Source organism: Numenius arquata, chromosome 4 (assembly GCF_964106895.1).
Source record: "Numenius arquata chromosome 4, bNumArq3.hap1.1, whole genome shotgun sequence".
NCBI classification, from domain to species: domain Eukaryota; kingdom Metazoa; phylum Chordata; class Aves; order Charadriiformes; family Scolopacidae; genus Numenius; species Numenius arquata.
Window position 1 is genome coordinate 8,076,495 of NC_133579.1, and position 17,904 is coordinate 8,094,398.

The window sequence follows — 17,904 nt, forward strand, 5'->3', positions numbered from 1 at the left end:
GGGGTCCAGGTTTTCAGGAGTACAGACACGCTATTGATTTCAGTGCAAGTTGTGTTTAAAGCCATTGAGGCGCTAGTTCAAAATCAATGATAAGTATTCAGATCACTTCGTATCCAGCATGTTAGGGAAGGAATCTTAAAAGGCAAGGATAAACATGCACCTTTGGAGGTTAACTTTCAGCCCATGGCACTTGTGAAGGTCTAGAGGTGACAAAGCAGCTGTTGCCTACAACTCCTTGGACCACCAGTGCTCTTCATGCATCATCTTTCTCCATGGGTCAATGCTCCCTCTTACCTTTATTCAGAATAGGGAGTAGGAGTAGTTTGAGGAAACAGAGAAGCACTTGTAATATCTTTTAAAGTTTTCCAGTTTTGTAGATCTGTATCGCGTTAATTTGAGGCCCGTGCTAAATGTAAGTTATTTTTTTCTTTCTCTTCTCCAGCCAGTGCAAAATCAGGTACTCGGGCTGGCATAGATACGGTAGCGCTGATTTGGTATGAGCACTGTGCCCGTATTCGTCTCTCATCAGGTGGAAATTTTCAGTCTTCTTTTGTACCCTGCAGGGTAGATTTAGATTAGATCTTAGGAAGAAATTCTTTCCTGTGAGGGTGGTGAGGCACTGGAACAGGTTGCCCAGAGAAGTTGTGGATGCTCCATCCCTGGAGGTGTTCAAGACCAGGCTGGATGGGGCTTTAAGCAACCTGGTCTAGTGGGAGGTGTCCCTGCCCATGGCAGCGGGGTTGGAACTCAATGATCTTTAAGGTCCCTTCCAACCCAAACCATTCTATGGATCTATGATTTTTGGAAAAGTTGGGTTTCCAACAATATTCTATGAAAAATTTCTATTTAATGTTAGCTGTTAAATGATTGTTATGGAAACCGATCAGTGGGAGAGAATAAGGTGAATGTACCAGGAAAGGTGATAATTGCTCTTCTCCTTTAGTATATGGACGAGAGAGAAAACAATTTGCTAGGAAGAGGAGAGTGGTGTAATAACGGAAGTGCAATCTTAATTTTCATAGATCTTAGCCTACCTAAAAGTGTTCTAGTGGGAGAAAGCCACTATATTACAGACAGCCTGTTCTAGCCATGGCTTGCTGAGCCTTTTGTGATATATCAATGTACAACCTATTTTGTGTGATCAGCTTGTCTTTTAATTGAAAAAATTCAACCAGAAAATGCAACTGTTTAATTTAAATGGGGAAGGCAAATAAGCATATGGAGTTTTAAGGCTAAAAAGGGGCAGTGATATCACCTAGTCTCACAGACTTTTGAGTTTTACTCAGCTTTACACATCATATAAAGAGGTAGTGTGGGAACACACCTTAGCCTATTTTTAGTCTGAATTTGATTGAAAAAGTCTTACAGAAATGCTTTGTTCAAGAGCACAAAGGAAAAATGAAAACTATTCACCCAAAATAAGGTTTAGCGAGTAAAGTAAGCAGCTGGAAAATGGAAGCCACTTTTGTCCTGGTCCATTGTTACGCTGTGAGTTTCTCAGTTACATTGCTATAACGTTAAAATAACTTATTATTAGTAGAATAAAAGGTTTTCTATCTGATTTTTACAAATATAATGTCCTAAGGTGGCAGAGAACAGAATTTTTAATTCTACAATCTTGTGGTTTTGGTACGTATGAAGTACAAGGCAGCTTACACGTTTTTAATGGTTGTATCCATAAATCATCACCTGGCATTTCGAGTCATATTTGATCTTTTTCAATAGCATCAGCCTGTGCAAGTGAATCTTTGCAAACCTTTTTGAAGGTTTAAATCATAACTGTCAGCTTAAGTGGCCTGTTTACATTTGTACTCGTTGAACTGTGATGTTCTGCCAACGCCTGGAGTTCCAGGTTATGCGAATGGTTTTCTACTTGCAGGAGTGCTTCCAGGTAACGCGTGCTGTCTTCAAGAAGATCAATACTATTCCTCGCTTGCAATACAAAATGATCTGTTAAGGAGCCCTTAGGCTAATCAAAAAGCAAGTCAAAGCGAGGCCTATTCTGCAAAGAGGCTGGGGATTATTGAAATTTTATGATCCCAGTGTAATTGAATCTGAGGAACGCTGTGAAAGTTGTTTTTCCTGCCGTAACGTGTAAGAAGGGAATTGAATATAAAGAAACTTGATAATGATGATGAACACTTTTTTTAGTGCTTTTAAATTAAACAAAAAAAAAAGTTATTCATGGTAAGGGAAAAATAGAAACAGTACTAAAGCCAAATGCAGTAAGTTCTCAGTGCAGTAACATGGCTCTTGCAACAGTCCTTAGAAAAAAATTGGAAGCTCATTCGTGATGAGGGTCTTGCTGTGATGGATAAAAAAAGAAACCTCTTCCTGCCTGAAGATGAGAATCTACGAGAAAAAGGAGACTGGAGCCAGTTTACCTTATGGCAACAAGGTAAAACATATTGTATTTCTTCTCTTTCCCCAAATTCACTTTCTCAGATTAATATAGTGTAATGAGGAGAAGTAACACAGTTTTTTCCAGAACCATTTTTGTAATCGCTGGATCTGCAGAAGAAGGGAGCTGGTAAAATAGCATCTGGGGCCCCTCCAACAGTGAATAAGAGTTCTTTGTTCTACACCATGTTGTCCCCAAGCACTTCTAAGAATCCCTTGAGGGTAATACTCCTCTTCCGGCAAGGCTGCCAACATTTTGCATGGCAACGCATAGTACAGATCAGCCTGAGGGAAGACGGGACCATGGGAGGAGGCACATCCTTAATATTGTGTTGTCAGCTAGGTGAGATCTATCATTCAGAAATGGTGTGAGCAAAAGAATATGAGCTTTAATAAGCCTGCTGCCCTGTCCCTGAGCTGTGCAGTGGAAGGCCCAACTATTGGAATGACCTTAAATCCTTATAAGACTCTGCATACGAAAGAGTACTGTAAAATAAAATATTAAAAGCAACTTACATTTAAATATGATCTGGTGTTGAAATGGTATGATGTTGGTGGCATTTTTCATGTTTTTTTTTCTGTGCAGCTTCATTAACGATTATACTTCCAGAATCATGTTTAAAAAGTGGTAGAAAGCCTGCTCTTCACAAATAATTTAAAAGCAAAGATGTTGCAGGCTGCTCCAATATTACAGTGTGTTAATAGTTCTGTTTCATAATCTGTAGAATGGGAATAATAATATTTACCTGTCTTGCAGTGTCAGCTCTTTGAAAGCTTTGTTGCTCTTCTGCAAAGCGGAAAACAAGGAAACGTTTGTTCGTTGCTCTTACCAATGCTCTATCCATTATTTTCACTAGGAAGAAAAAATGAGAATGCTTGTAAAAGTGTCCCGAAAACGTGCGCTTTATTGGAAAGATTCCCGGAAGCCACTGGCTGCAGAAGAGGGCAGGTACCAGCATATTGCTTTATTTTTGCAAATTCCTAATGTTGGGAGCAGGCAATTTTGAGGAATGTGTATAGAGGGATACATGACCTAAGGATATTTAATGTCTCAGGCACACGATGAAGTTAACAGTAAAACATATGCCCAGTTCTAGCCCTCAGCAAATACAAGGTGAAATATGTTAGCTGAAGCCTTTCCATGGACTCTTTAGTTGAGTTGTTTTACCTTGTGTTTCCTGGAAGCTCGTGGTAGGTAAGTAGTTATTTGCCATGGGTGGGTCATTACAATAAGTAATGACTTATTAAACCTCAGCCCTAAGTGACCTGATCTGACTCACAGCTAACCCTGCTTTGAACAGGAGGTTGGATAGGTCCTTTCTTACCTGAAATTTTTTTTCTGGTCTGAACATAACTTTACAAGACTAATTCAGTGAGCCAGATTCTCACTGTGATAAACATCATCAACCTACTCCAGCCTGGCTGCATTAGACAGAGGAGAATCACCTTATGGAAGCCAAACAACAGTACTGCTGTCACGTGCTTCTTTCCTAAATGTAAAGGAAGGAAATTTTACATCCATGAGCTGTGGCCTTGGGTGCCAACAAGGTTTTTCTCAAGTACCTGGTCTACACTGAGTACTTGGCTACAAATGAACCTCATTAAATCATGCAGTAGATTTATATGGTATGGATCAATACATACGCAGCTGAATGAATGGCCCAACGTGGATACCATGTGGTTCGGTAGAACAGAATTTTGCATTTTATTTTTTTTTCAAGTTACTATATTTTATCTGTGTTGACGACATGAGAATAACCTTCATGTTGCAAAAATAAGGATACAAAAGCCGGAAAACACAGTGCTAGCATAATCCTAATTCAGAGCCTTGAGAGCAGGCATTCAGCTTTTTCACCAGACTCTTGCTTTTGATGCGCAGAAGCTGTGGGAATGAACAAGGCTATTGTTTCTTTGATTTGTTGCAGAGGCTGGTTGTAGTGAATGTAGCTGATGAGAGAGGTCATCACACTCAGTGTGGCTAACAGCAAGAAAACTGCTTTCTCTGCCATCTGTAGCCAAAATGGATCTATCCCAGAGAGCAAATTCTCTTTGAGAGCTACTATTTTGTTCATCATTTTTTGGCACCCCGTGTGTTATCACCCGGGATATGGTTTGCAGAAACATTGTGTATTCACAGGTATAGCTGTAGTCATTTGTTTTGAACGTGTGAAACATAAAATAATCTGAAAAAGGGTGCTTTAGAAATCTTAAGTTTTACATCCAGTATTAAGGGATGCCTAGGACAATTTTGGTCTTATGCTAGCCATGCCTCAGATTCCTACCGGTAAATAAAATTTAAAGTATTACCTAATCTCTAGTCATGTACTGAAGCACTTGGAAGCAACAGGAACAAACACAATCAGGAAATTAGAAATTCTGTGGTAGATAGACCATTTGGATGCTTTGGGCACCTCATGTATTGACAAAGATAGAAGAAGTGTAAAATAATCAACTGCCTGCTCAGTGCTGCAGAGAGACTGTGTAGAAAAATAGCAAGCCGTCATATTATTAAAAATTATATCATTCTTCTTAAAAATAGCAGTAAACTAAAAGTAGTATAGGTAGTTTTAATTCTGGGTATTTCTTAACTCTTTGGAGTTTTACATTACAACCATAGTATAACTCGTTGGTTAGCAGTAATCATTCCGCGATGCTGGTATGTTAGCATTGAAAACGTTGCTTCTCTGGGATAATATTAACTATCCTGCATAGCCAGTCATTTGCCTTGCATTAGGGCCTGACAAGGCAATCAAGTTAACACATCTCAGTGTAACAGAGGTGATGGGTTGGAGCCTCTGTTCACCATGGCCACTGGAGCTCATCACTTGCTGTCCTAAGAAACTGCTGGTCAGCTGACACCTCAGATGGTGGGAACGGCTAAGACATTAGATACACACTGTCTTCTGCTGATTTTGTTACAGTTGGAGAGCAAGCAATACCTTAAACCTAAAGATTTATCAAAGTTACCCTATCCCAGCCTGATAGATTCCTCAGTTGAAAAGACACTTCTCACCACTCTCATGCGTTATTCACACTTCCCGTTCATCGCATTGCTGTAGAATCACAGAAGGGTTAAGGTGGGAAGGGACGTCTGGAGATTACCTAGTCCAACCCCTTGCTCAAAGCGTGATGAACTAGAGCAGGTTGCTCAGGACTGTGTCTAGTCAGGTTTTGAATGCCTCTGGGCACAGAGACTCCTACAGCCTCTCTGGGCAACCTGTTCCAGTCTACAGCAAAAACTCTTTTTTTCTTATATATAAATGGAATTACCTGTATTTCAAACTCTGTCCATTGCCTCTTTGCCTTTCACTGGATACCGCTGAGAAGAACCTGCCTTCGTCTTCTTCACTCCTCCCATCAGGTATTTATATATGTTGATAAGGTACCCCTGAGCCTTCTCTTCTCCAGGCTGAGCAGTCACAGCTCTCTCTGCTTCCCCTTGTATATCAGATGCTCCAATCCCTTAATCACCTTTATAGCTCTTCACCAGTTTTGCTCCAGTATGTCCGCATCTTTCTCATAGTAGGTAGGACAAAACTGGATGCAGAACTTGAGATGTCTCACCAACTCTCAGTAGAGGGGAAGGGTCACATCCCTCAACCTGCTGCCAAACCTCTCCCTAACACAGCCCTGGAGGCTATTGGTCTTTGCTGCAGGGGCACATTGCTGGCTCATGTTCAAATTGTTGTCTATGAGGACCCCACAGTCTTTTTCTAGGAGGTTGCTTTCCAGACAGCTGTCCACCAGCTTGTATTGGCACGTGGGGTTATTCCTCCCCAGTGCAGAACTTTGCACTTTGTTCAACATCTTAAGATTCCTGTTTGCTCCTTTCTCCAGCCTGCCAAGGTCCTTATGAATGGCAGCAAAAAAATAATGTAGTGTATCAGCCATTCCTCTCCAGTTTTCTACCATCTGCAAACTTGCTGAGGGGGGTGCACTCTGTCCCATCATCTGACTCATTTGTGAAGCTGTTAAACAGTGTTGGACCCAGTACTGAGGCCTGAGGAACACCTCTGATGAGGGGCCTCCAGCTGGACTTTGTGCCTCTGATCACAACTCTTTGAGTGTGGCTGAACTGCCAGTTTTCAATCCACCTCACTGCCAACTTACCTGGTTTCTATTTCATCAGTTTGTCAATGACGATGTGTATGGCAGGGAGTGTTGAAAGTTTTACTAAAGTTGAGATAAACAATATCCCCTAATCTCCCCTCATCTCCCCTCATCCACCAAGCTATACATCTCACCACAGAAAGCTGGTTAAATACAATTTCCCCTTCATAAATCCATGCTGACTGCTCCCAGACACTTTCTTTTCCTTCATGTGTTTGGAAGTGGTGTCCAGGATTATTTGCTCCATCAGCTTCCCAGGGATGACTAGCCTATAGCCTATATATATATTTCATCCTCAGATCCTCCTCCTTGCCCCTCTTCAAGATAGGAACAACATTTGCTTTCAACCAGTCCTCAGGGACTTCTGCTGGTTGCCATGACCTTTCAAAGATTATTGAGTGTGGATTCACAGCATCATCTAGCTCTCTCAGCACTTATGAGCGGATCCCATCAGGACCCATGGACCAGTTTGTTGTCTCCTAACCCGATCCTTCTCCATTGAGGGTAAGTCGTCTTTGCTCCAGTCTTTTCCACTGGTCTCAGTGTATTAGTATCAGTAAAGATTGAGGCAAAGAAGGCATGTAGTGCCCCAGCCTTTTCCATGTCCTTTGTCATCAGATCTCCTGCTACATTTAGCAGCAGGCTCAGATTTTCCCTAGCCTTCCTTTTACTGCTGATGTGTTTGTAGAAACATTTCTTGTTACCCTTCACTTCCATCCCCAGATTCAACACCAGGAGAGCTTTGACTTTTCTAACCTCATCCTTGCATGCTCAGAGAGTCTTCCTGGATGACCTGACCCCTGTTTCCACCTCTTATATGCTTCCTTTTTGTGTTTCAATTTTGTCTGGGTCTCCATGCTTCCTGTACATGAGGATGAACCATTCTTGAGCTTGGATGAGTGGATCCTTGAAAATCAACCAGCTGCTCTAGACCCCTCTTCTCTCCAGCACTTTATCTCATGGGATTTTTTTCCCCAGAAGATCCCTGAATAAGCCAAGGTCTGCTCTCCTGAAGCTGTGGGTAGTAATCCTGCTTTTTGCCTTTCCCCCTCCTCTCATGGTCCTGAACTCCACCATCGCATGGTTGCTCCAGCCAAGGCTGACAGTGACCTTCGCAGCCCAGTTGTCATCTGAGAGGGGCTGATCAGTCTGGCTAACGCAGGCCTTGTGTCTCCTGTGGTCCATCCCTTTAAATGATGAGAGTCTATAAGTCTTTACATAGGAAAGAAGGTATTTTTCTGATTGTAGATAGCAGAGAATTATTTTCAGGTTGAAATATGAGTACTGATTATTTTAAACAAAATTAAAAGTACGCACTTTTACATATGCACACAGACCCCACAAGACATGTTTTTTATAGTATTGAAGGCCTTTAGGACATGAGAAATCACAATCGTTGCTGAGACTCTCACAAAAGGTGACATTGTACTTTTGGCCCATCATCAAGGATGAGATGTAATGAAGTCTTGAACTCCTAGCGGTATGGCTGTGAAGCTGAACATGTTGAAGGCCTTTCTCTCTTCTTGCAGATCAAATATTCTATCATGCACCCAGGGACTCATGTCTGGCCCCACACAGGGCCCACCAATTGTCGGCTAAGGATGCATTTGGGTTTGGTGATACCTAAGGAAGGCTGCAGAATTCGGTGCGCCCAAGAGAACAGGTATGGTTTGAGTTCTTTGGATTTTTTTCACCACCTTCCTCACCTAAGGAAGGCTGCTGAATTTGGTGCACACAAAAGAACAGGTATGGTTTGGGCTTTTTTGGGTTTTCTTCCAGCTTCCTCAAGGCTGAAGGGGGGGGGGTGGGACTGCATGTAATAAAATAAAATTAAAGAAGAAAAGATAAAAAATGAAAAAAACGTGTTTACCGATCAGAAGGTATAATATATTTCATTAAACAGGTAATTTGCACCCTAACTCTCAGTACAAATATGTAAATATCATTTGTCAAACAATGCCAGAAGAATCTTGGGAGACAAAGCTGTTCTGCTATAGCATGGAAATAACAGTGAGTTTAGTCCATGAAGTCTCTGTGTTTAGTTTTATAATGCCAATCTAATATATTTGCCACCAGAGTACTTCTATTTGTCTTTTGTTTTGATTTTTTTTTTTTGTGTGTAGAATTATTTGCTTATTCAGCAAAAGCTGAGACTAAGCTATTACCTCCATTTGCATCACCATAACAGAATACTCCTGTATTTCGGTTAACGCCACTCTGTGAACAAAGTGGTGGTTTTGATCTGCTGCCAGGAGAGAAGGTGTCCACAGCTCACCACCCATTATTATCTGGCTGGCACCCTTCTTAGTCTTAACCTGAACAGAAGGTGGTGTGGAAAATGAACTTTACGGCCTCCTCCTTGGTAGCAACACACCCTCAAAGTCAAGAGTGGAGAAACACCTGTTGCTGGTACACTGCAGACCCGGCGCTTCAGTGTCCAGGCTCCCAAACCTGGCCCAGTCTTACCATAGAATCATAGAATGGTTCGGGTTGGAAGGGACCTTAAAGATCATCCAGTTCCAACTCCCCTGCCATGGGCAGGGACACCTCCCGCTAGAGCAGGTTGCTCAAAGCCCCATCCGGCCTGGTCTTGAACACCTCCAGGGATGGGGCAGCCACAGCTTTTCTGGGCAGCCTGTTCCAGTGCCTCACCACCCTCACAGGAAAGAATTTCTTCCTGAGATCTAATCTAAATCTCTCCTCTTTCAGTTTAAAACCGTTACCCCTCAACCTATGGCTCTACTCCCTGATAAAGAGTTCCCTCCCCATCTCTCCTGTAGCCCCTTTAGGGACTGGAAGGGGCTATAAGGTCTCCCCGGAGCCTTCTCTTCTCCAGGCTGAGCAGCCCCAACTCTCTCAGTCCTTATGCATTGGACTCACTCATTTGAAATATAAAACATTCAAGAGCTGACTACAGCCTGTGCTGGAATGTGTTAACTTTAGATGCTTTTGGCAAGATTGCTTTTGACTCTACATTCAGAGTCAAAGCCAGGATTTTCCCTGAAAGCATTGGCGGTGTGTCTACTGATGGCAATGAAAGGGTGGGTTTTTTTACATCCCTTACCTCATCAAAGGGAAGGTGGGTGAACTACTGTGGAAGGGAATGGTGCCTGGAGGAAATCCTGCCTTGGGCTTTTTCAGTGTCTCCCCTCCTGGTGGTTCAGAGCAGTGGTAAACTAGTGGTTTCAAATAGGAGTGCTGGCTCTCGAATATGAAGGCTAGACCTTCATACAGGGTCAGGCCTCTTCTGGTCTCCTGTCCCATCGCTGTGTGTATGAGACAGAGGACAGAAATAATGAGAATTTTGTACCCACTTACCTCTGTGCTACCCAGTGTGGGTGTTAGGAGGAGCAACGTTATGGTGCAACTCATCCTTTGATGGACATTGGCTCTGTCTACTACTGCGTTTCACTCCTTCACTTGCAGAAGAGTTTTTTTGCGGCTGCTGAGACCTGGTACACCTCATTGGTATTCTGTACAGCTATAGTAATTTTATGTCATTGGGCTATTTTGAAGTCCCAGCTCTGTAAAGTGTAGGGTACAATGCACAAAAATATCTAGGTATCAAAATCGAACATCTCTGTCAGACAAGGTAATCGTGTTCTGAAATGAAGGTGGAGAACTACAGCCTTCTGCAGAAGCCAGTCCAGGATCTTACCCATAACAGGTGACACTAAAGCTGGACAGGTGAGATAGGAACCACCTCAAAGTAGCTCAGCACCAGAGCAGGATAATGTCATCCCTCTGGTCCCACTGTGAAGTGTTTCTCACACTGGAAAGCTTCTAGAAAATACTTATTTGCATGCTAATGGTGGGGTTTGTAATCTATTCAAAAGGGGCTAATAGTTCTGTCAACTTCATGACTTTTTCTTTGTTGTGCAAAACAGTCCATCCGATTATGATGTAAATGATAGATCCTGGGTTTTAACCTCTGAAGCTACTTCATCTGGGTGCTTGGAGTCTTTATTGTCCTTAACCGAGCTGCACTTTCAGGCTATTTAGGGCAGGATTTTTCAGGCTTGGTTTAATTAAAAAAAAAAATAAATAAATTTTAATAATCAACCCCTCAAAACCCAACACACCCCTCCCCAAAACAACAAAAAAAACCTCCAAAACAAAATACCCCCAAACAAAAACAACCCCCAAAATCACCAAAGTCAGCTTGATTTTTTTACCACGTTATAGCATTACAAGTGGTTGACTCCCATTGACTTGAGTAATGTAACTTCAGGGCAGAAGCAGAGACTCAGGGTCTGTATGACATAAAACATTTTTATTATCAGATAACTGACGCGGTAGCAGAAAAAACACATGATCGTAGCTGAAACCTGCAAAAGGCTCATTATCTGGGCCTTAAAGGCTGATGTCTGTGCAAGCCAGTGTGAATATTTTACTATGTTTTGCTTTCTGGTTTATCTACTCTTGCTTAAAATATGTTTAGGTGATCATTTCAGTTGAAATGATCCAATTTCAATTTCCGTTTCTCTTCAGGACATTATGGCAGAACCCCATAAATTTTGATGGTTAACTTTTGCTTCTGTTGAACTGAAATTTAAAATACTGAGATGACTTGAGAGTCGAAATCTCATTTTCACCCTGGTTTTGAAAAAAAAAAGAAAAAAAGAAAATTGTTTTCTCTGTGAATGAACGTGGTTGAATGAGCTAAGTGATGCATTTCCATCTTTGTTGGCAAGATCTTTGTTTCTTTATCATTACTGCTCTTCACAGTTCCTAATTCCCTTTAAAGACATCCAACCTCATGGACTGCTTCAGCTCCTAAGGGACTAATTAAAAATTAAATTAAAAAATTTGATTACGTGGTCATTGTAGAGAGGCTGTAGGAGGAAACACTTCTTTGACCAATATTGCCTCGACTGACAGATGTTCATCCAATCTCACCTGAAGGGGTATAATCAGGTCCATGCTTTTGTCCTGCTGCAATGCAAAATAAATTTGCTTTGTTCATGTCACTGCCTGACTTTACAGTAGACAAACCATGTAAGACAACCAGCTGGCAGTAGGTGAGATTGAGATCTAAGGGGCAGCAACAAATGACCAGCACAGTGGCTTTTTGAACTGTTGTGACATTATCACTAGTGGTCACTGATCAGTTGCTGATTTTTCACAGTATCGGGAATATGCATTTAACCAGGCGTTAGAACTCAAAATTATGAATCCAGGTCTCGGCAGGCTGGAGAAGTGTGCCAGCTGAAACTTCTCAAAGTTCAACAAAGCAAATGCAAAGCCCTGCCACTGATAACAGATCAACCGGGTGATGACTGGATAGAAAGCAGCTTTGAAGAAAAGAACTTAAAGGTCCTAGGGGATGTGTTGAACACGAGTCATAATGTACTCGTGTCTTGATGAAGGCTAAGCACATACTGAACAGTGTTATTGTGTAGGAAGCAGTTGGAGGGGAGCATTTTTTTCCCCTCTCTTCTGTACTCGAGATGCTACTTCTAGAGTACTGTGTCCAGTTTGGGGCTCTTCAGTACAAAAAGAGTCACCGATAAACGAGAGGGACTCCAGCGGAGGATGAAAAAGATGATTAGGAGACTGGAGCATGAGGAGAAGCTCAGTTGGTTTAGAGATTTGAAAAAGAGATAGCTAAAGGGGAGCCTAGTTACTATCTTCAACTACTAATGGGTGACTGAGCAGAAGACAGTGCCAGACTCTTCGGAGGTGTGCAGTTACAGAATGAGAGGTAGTGGACACAAGTGACAGTGAAGGACATTCCCTCTAGATAGAAGGAAATTTTCATATTGAGGTAGGTGAAACATAGGAAAAGATGGTGGACTGTTCATGGTTGCAGATATTCAAAAATCCACTACTCAAGAACCTGAGATATCTCATCTAACCTCGAAGTTGGATCTAACTTTGTGGTGAGTCCTGCTCTGAGCAGAGACTTGGACCAGATGCCCTTCCAGGGTTTCTTCTGACCTAAATTTTTTTGTGGTTCTATCCTTCATAAAATTGACAGACACACTGATTCTTCTGACAATTAATCTCTCTCTTCTACATTGCCTCTTGCCGTTGCTTTTAAATCTGGTAATTTTGTTAATTTTTCAACTGATGGAGGTGCTCAAAACCAAGTCACTTGGAATAAATTCTGTGCATTTCTTTTTGTGCCTAACAAAGGTACGGATCTCGGGGAAAAATACCACTGTTAAAACTTGGCTCTTCCGTGTCGAAATGAGCACTCACCCAGGGTACTCGTGTCCGTTCAGTGATCGGCTCTGCCTAAGCAGCACTCGACGAGCAGAGGCTTTAAGTTACATGGTCTCATCCTTCTGGTCCAGCTTTAACGCTGTAGTTAAACCAGTGTACACTGTGGCATTACAACCTTTCCCTGAAGAAAAATCTTTAGACTCTTTGCTTTGAATGGATTTATGGGACAAGTCTGTGAACATCCCTGAAATTTTAAGCGTGATCCGGGCCTAATTCTGTTGTTCTGATTTTTAGGAAAAAAGCAGGTTGATTTAATGTAATTTATTTTCAAGCCATATGACCATATTACTAGTCATTCCCTCAGTTTCCATCACTCATTTTGTATGTATCTGATTAGAAAAGGAGAAAAGTTGATTACTAAACCAGTATTATGCATGCTCCCTGCTTATTGGACTCAACTCATTAAAAGTATATAAATAACAAATTGTAAATGTCTGAATGTGTATGTGGGCGTAACTATGCAGAGTGAAAGAAATAATTCCTCAGTAATATGAAGATCCAGTGATCTTTCTGTAGTTTATTTCAGTTAAAACTCTGATACTCCAGTCTCTTTATATTAGGTAGTAAAATCCCGACTGTGAAATATATACTGTTTAAATCGTTCTTGTATGTCAAAGAGCATCTTCAGAGCTGATACATGGCTTGCCTGCGCCACGGCCCTTCAAATACTACACTAAAGCATGTTCCTTTTTGCGTTGCAGAACCTGGGAAGAGGGGAAAGTTCTCATTTTTGATGACTCTTTCGAACATGAAGTGTGGCAGGATGCTGAAAATTATCGCCTGATATTCATCGTGGATGTGTGGCACCCTGAGTTAACAGCACAACAGAGACGCACCCTTCCTGCGATTTAAGGGATTCCTTCTAATGTGTGGAGCAGAGGAGCTTTAACTCCTTTGGAGTATGCCAATAATTTATCCAGCATACAAAGAATACTAGTATTTTAAGGGTTATAAGAGATGAAGATGGCATTCTACAATCACAGAGGACTCGATTTAAAAAAAAAAAAAAAGGAAAAAAGGAAGAAAAGAAAAAAGCCATATTTTGTTTCATACTGACACAGCACTGATATGTATTGTTTTTTCTGGCTGCAAGTTTGAAAATACAAAACTTGTTAGCCAAAGGGCAATAGGTCTGGATTTTCAAAACTGAGGAATGTGCAGATGTTTTTGCCGTGCCTGTGTTGTGGGTACAAAACCAGCCAGTCGGTCACCTGCCCGGCCCTGTTCAGGCACGAGACTTGCAGTTCCATGTCCAGGAAATACTTCCCAGGTTTTTGTCTGGGAAGCAAGGTGTAAGATATTTATAAACATATGCACACAACCAACTTTGAAAATCAGGATGCAGTTGTGACGTTAGCTGCTTCAGGCAAAGAACATGTCCCTATGTTATCAACCGTAGATAATGTGAATGGGTTACGTGTGTTTTGTATTTTTTCTACCTGAGTAACTGTATTTTTCTAGCATAATTATGAACAAATCTTCTTTAATCAACCACTATTTTTTAAAAAAACAATATATATGTAAGTGCATCTCTAGCTATCAGCAGAAGGAAAACACTATATATGTACAGATGTCATTTTTGCCGGCCGTGGCCTTCTCTTGCCTTCCTGGAAATGCAGACAGAAACTTGCATAATCAGCTACTTAGTGAAGCTTTGTTCTTCTAAAACAAAATAGTTCTCTTAGTTAGCGGGCAACCTTCAGTTTGATAATGTGATTTTGGAAGATATCGAGCAAATGTGACATCTGTAGGCTCAGAGCTTAAAGCGCGTGACAGTTTTCAGGATTCCATAGTGAACTACTGTTTCTTCTGTTGTTGCAAAAGCTTGTGCTGCGATATCCATTTTCTACCCTGCAAGAGTCTGGGGCACCTCCTTCCAGGGGCTCCTTCTAGGCTGCCCTTGGGTGGTCATTCAGCAGAAATAAACAAATAATGAAGAATTTCTTTTGCTTTGGGCAGAAGGACAAGGTCTAACTTGTTTTCCTCCCGGAATGCAGAGCAGACAAAGAGCTTCAGGTTATTAACTTGTATTAACTTCTGCTGCTGGCGTCCTACAGATGCTAGAATGATCGTTTAATTGACCTAATGGCATTCTCCTTGTCTTGAAATGACATAATGCTGAAGTAGTCTTATCCCAGCGCTGTTTACAGTACGCTCTGTATCTGCCATACAGAATTTACCGCATGGTAAGAAGGCCTATTTTTGAGAAAAACAACTGGTTGGATGTTTAAGCAGTCATCTAGCCTTCTGGGTCTGTACTGTTTAATGGGAGATGGAGGGTGCAGGACCCTTCACCATTTACTTCTCAGAACACTAACAGGGATGAGAGACCTGAGGTTGCACCGATTACGTTTATGGCTGTGGCTGGCTGTTACCTACTGGCCTGCAGAACCAGCTGGCTGCAGATGTGTGTGCCAGGATGCCCAGGGCTCGTCAGGAGCGGTGGCATCGTTACCGAAGGGTGCAAGAGGCAAACACTAAGCAAGGAGACGTTGAGGTCACTTAGTCTCCACAGCTTCGGCTTGGTTGTCCAAAATACGCCGAACAGTCACCTTATCTGTTTAATGCTTGGTGGCGTTGTAGTGCAGAGACCACCTCATGGTACCACAGTGTCCTGGCCAGAATGCCACATTTGCTGAAGCAAAATATAGATAAGAGCTTTGCATTCCCATAAACTGAATGCTTTTCAGATTTTTGTATTTTACTAGGTAATTAAATCTTGTAATGCCATGTAACACGTGGTGATTGCACCATAAATTAGTGTAACCAGTTTCTGGAGGTGTGCACTTTAATTTCCTTTTTGACTATTAAACTGATAAACCCTCTCTGATCAAGAGTCAGTTTTAGACAGCTGTGATAATTAGGCTTTAATGTGTTGTCCGTATCAAAAAATAACACTGAGACTGTACACAATATACAGGAAAGTAACCGTTCTCAGTTAATCGTCATGAAAACTGAAAAGATTTCTATGGTTCACGCTTAAGAAAATATAAAACTACTTCTGGGGATCTTTAGGGAAATCATGTGCAAAACTGGAAATAAGGTACTTGTTGGGGGGGTGGGGGTGGGAGGAAGGGAATCATAGTCAAAAAAGGGTTTTTTTGAATCTCCTGGTAGTTCTTTAGTCAGAAGGTGTAATTTGTATCTCTGTAAAGTGATCAAGCAGTACAAATTATAAACTATTTTGTAATTCTCTAAAATAAAGACACAGTTTGTAAAGAAATAATCAAGAACTGTTTAAAACTGAAATTGGTGGTTTAGGAATATTTTTATTAATGATGCATTTTAGTTTCTGTAACTCAGAGTAAATAGTAAAGGAGGAGTAAAAGCTTTGGAGCTTTATCTATAAAAATCCATGCCGTCCTTCAGATTTTTTTCATTGTTCCTTTGAAGTCTCATACTTCATCTTTTCCGACTGCGATTGGCAAATAGATAAAATTCGCAAATAGGTATAAGTAATCTACCCAAGCTGTGTGTGTGCCAGAGCAGCACTGTGTATTAAATTGTGCAGTGACGTATTGGCCATTTAAACTCTTAAGTGCCTGGGATATGACAAGGTTTATTATGAGCAGCTCCTGCAACAGTGAAGTGAATCTTCTCTGTGCCTACCTGTCAAGGAGCTGAGAGCATATCTTTTTGTTAGGTACAGTTATTGGGTTAGCTTTTTACATGGGGAGGATAGATATAGAGCAAACCACAGAAATTATGCAGTGAATAAGTGGTATATTATTTTAGGTATTCCTGTTTGCCAACCGGTATTTCATCTTGAAAAAGCTTTTCACCAATGGAAGTGCCAATGGAAGAAGTGAATGGAAATGTTTTTAAATGGAGAACAATTGCAATTTAAATATTTTTTTTTTTCTTTAGATTTATTTACAGATGGGAAATGACAGAAAAGGGCAATATAGTCTCCCGTTTGTAAGGCAGTATTTACGCGTCATGATGTTAGGAGGTGGATTCCTCCCTGCCTGTAGTTACCTTGCTTGCAAGCACAGAGTCTGTATAAGATCCCACAGTAAAATACAGGCATCGTACAGTTATATACAAGGAATCATATGTATTTATTCATGTCACAGCTAAAGAAAATAAATAATTCTAATCCTCTGCGAGGTTTAATCCTCAAGGACTAGATTTCAGTGATATTTGCACTTCTTGGGGAGAACAAGTCCCACTTGAATGAACAGTGATTGTAACAGGTCATCACAAAGGTTCAGTGGTGGCGGAGGTAAGTGTATTAACAGAGAAAAATCATAAACCAAAGTATTTCTTCATTAATGCTGCAGTATAATAGCCAATGTTTGTCTTGTTTTGTCTGTTTGGTTTTTTTTATGTTCTGCTTTAAGCAAGCTCACTGTGACAAATCCAAACATCTGTGAGTCCTCATGAGCCCAGGGACAGGAAGGGACTTGTGTCCTGTTACCGGGAGTTGACATCCTAGTTGTGGTAATGCCAGGGGAGAGGGAATGGAAGAAATCCCAAAGATAAATGGGCTTAGTATTCTTGTTTAATGTTCCTGTAAGCTTCTGCTTCTTTTTCTATTCCTGTATTGCCTTGCTGGGACCATCCACTGCCTTAAAGACCTCGCTCTCTGTCGTGGAGGCCAGGCTTTGTGTCAATGACATGCTGCTGCAGGAGGTGGTTAGAATGAATGAGGCTATTTGGTACAAATACTAGTGGGTAAATCCCAGGTGTGTTGATAGGATCTGGCAGGGATGTCCTTCCTGCCCTGTGCGGGCATAAAATGTTGTAGATCAAGGCAGTATTATGTTAATCCACCTGTCTGGGCTGACCGTGTCCAGATGAACTGTATCATCACTTCATACGTGATGATGAACATATCATCACTTCAGTGTATCACTTATGAATTCAGTGGATGTTCCAGAGGCACATTAAAAATTCCTGTGCCCGTTATCATCTCATTTTATAGATATGGTTTACACTGCTACCTTTGGTATGTTGTTGCCAACTGCTTGTTCTAGTAAATTGTCAATGTATGGCAGTTTAATTGAAGACTAAAGGGTGTGTACAGTGGGTGTAACCATTTTAGGAAATAAAGTCACTGCACATGCAATTTGATAACGATTTTTCTTTTATTTCTTTAATCTGGTTTCTGTTTCAATGAAGGGATGGGAATCTCTTTGCAGCTAGAGTATATAGAGAAATAAC

The 17,904-nt window shown here is 41.2% G+C and overlaps 1 protein-coding gene across 2 annotated transcripts in view; it reads left to right on the forward strand.

Annotated features, from left to right (window-relative positions):
* Window positions 1-16,079, forward strand: part of ASPH (aspartate beta-hydroxylase) — a 104,669-nt gene extending 88,590 nt beyond the window's left edge. For both annotated transcript variants that reach the window (XM_074146230.1, XM_074146231.1), the window contains 4 exons: window positions 2,263-2,398; window positions 3,258-3,349; window positions 8,040-8,173; window positions 13,440-16,079. In XM_074146230.1, the coding sequence (XP_074002331.1) occupies window positions 2,263-2,398; window positions 3,258-3,349; window positions 8,040-8,173; window positions 13,440-13,590 (513 nt within the window). In that variant the 3' untranslated portion in view covers window positions 13,591-16,079. The remainder of the gene's footprint in view (window positions 1-2,262; window positions 2,399-3,257; window positions 3,350-8,039; window positions 8,174-13,439) is intronic.
* The last annotated feature ends 1,825 nt before the right edge of the window (window positions 16,080-17,904 follow it).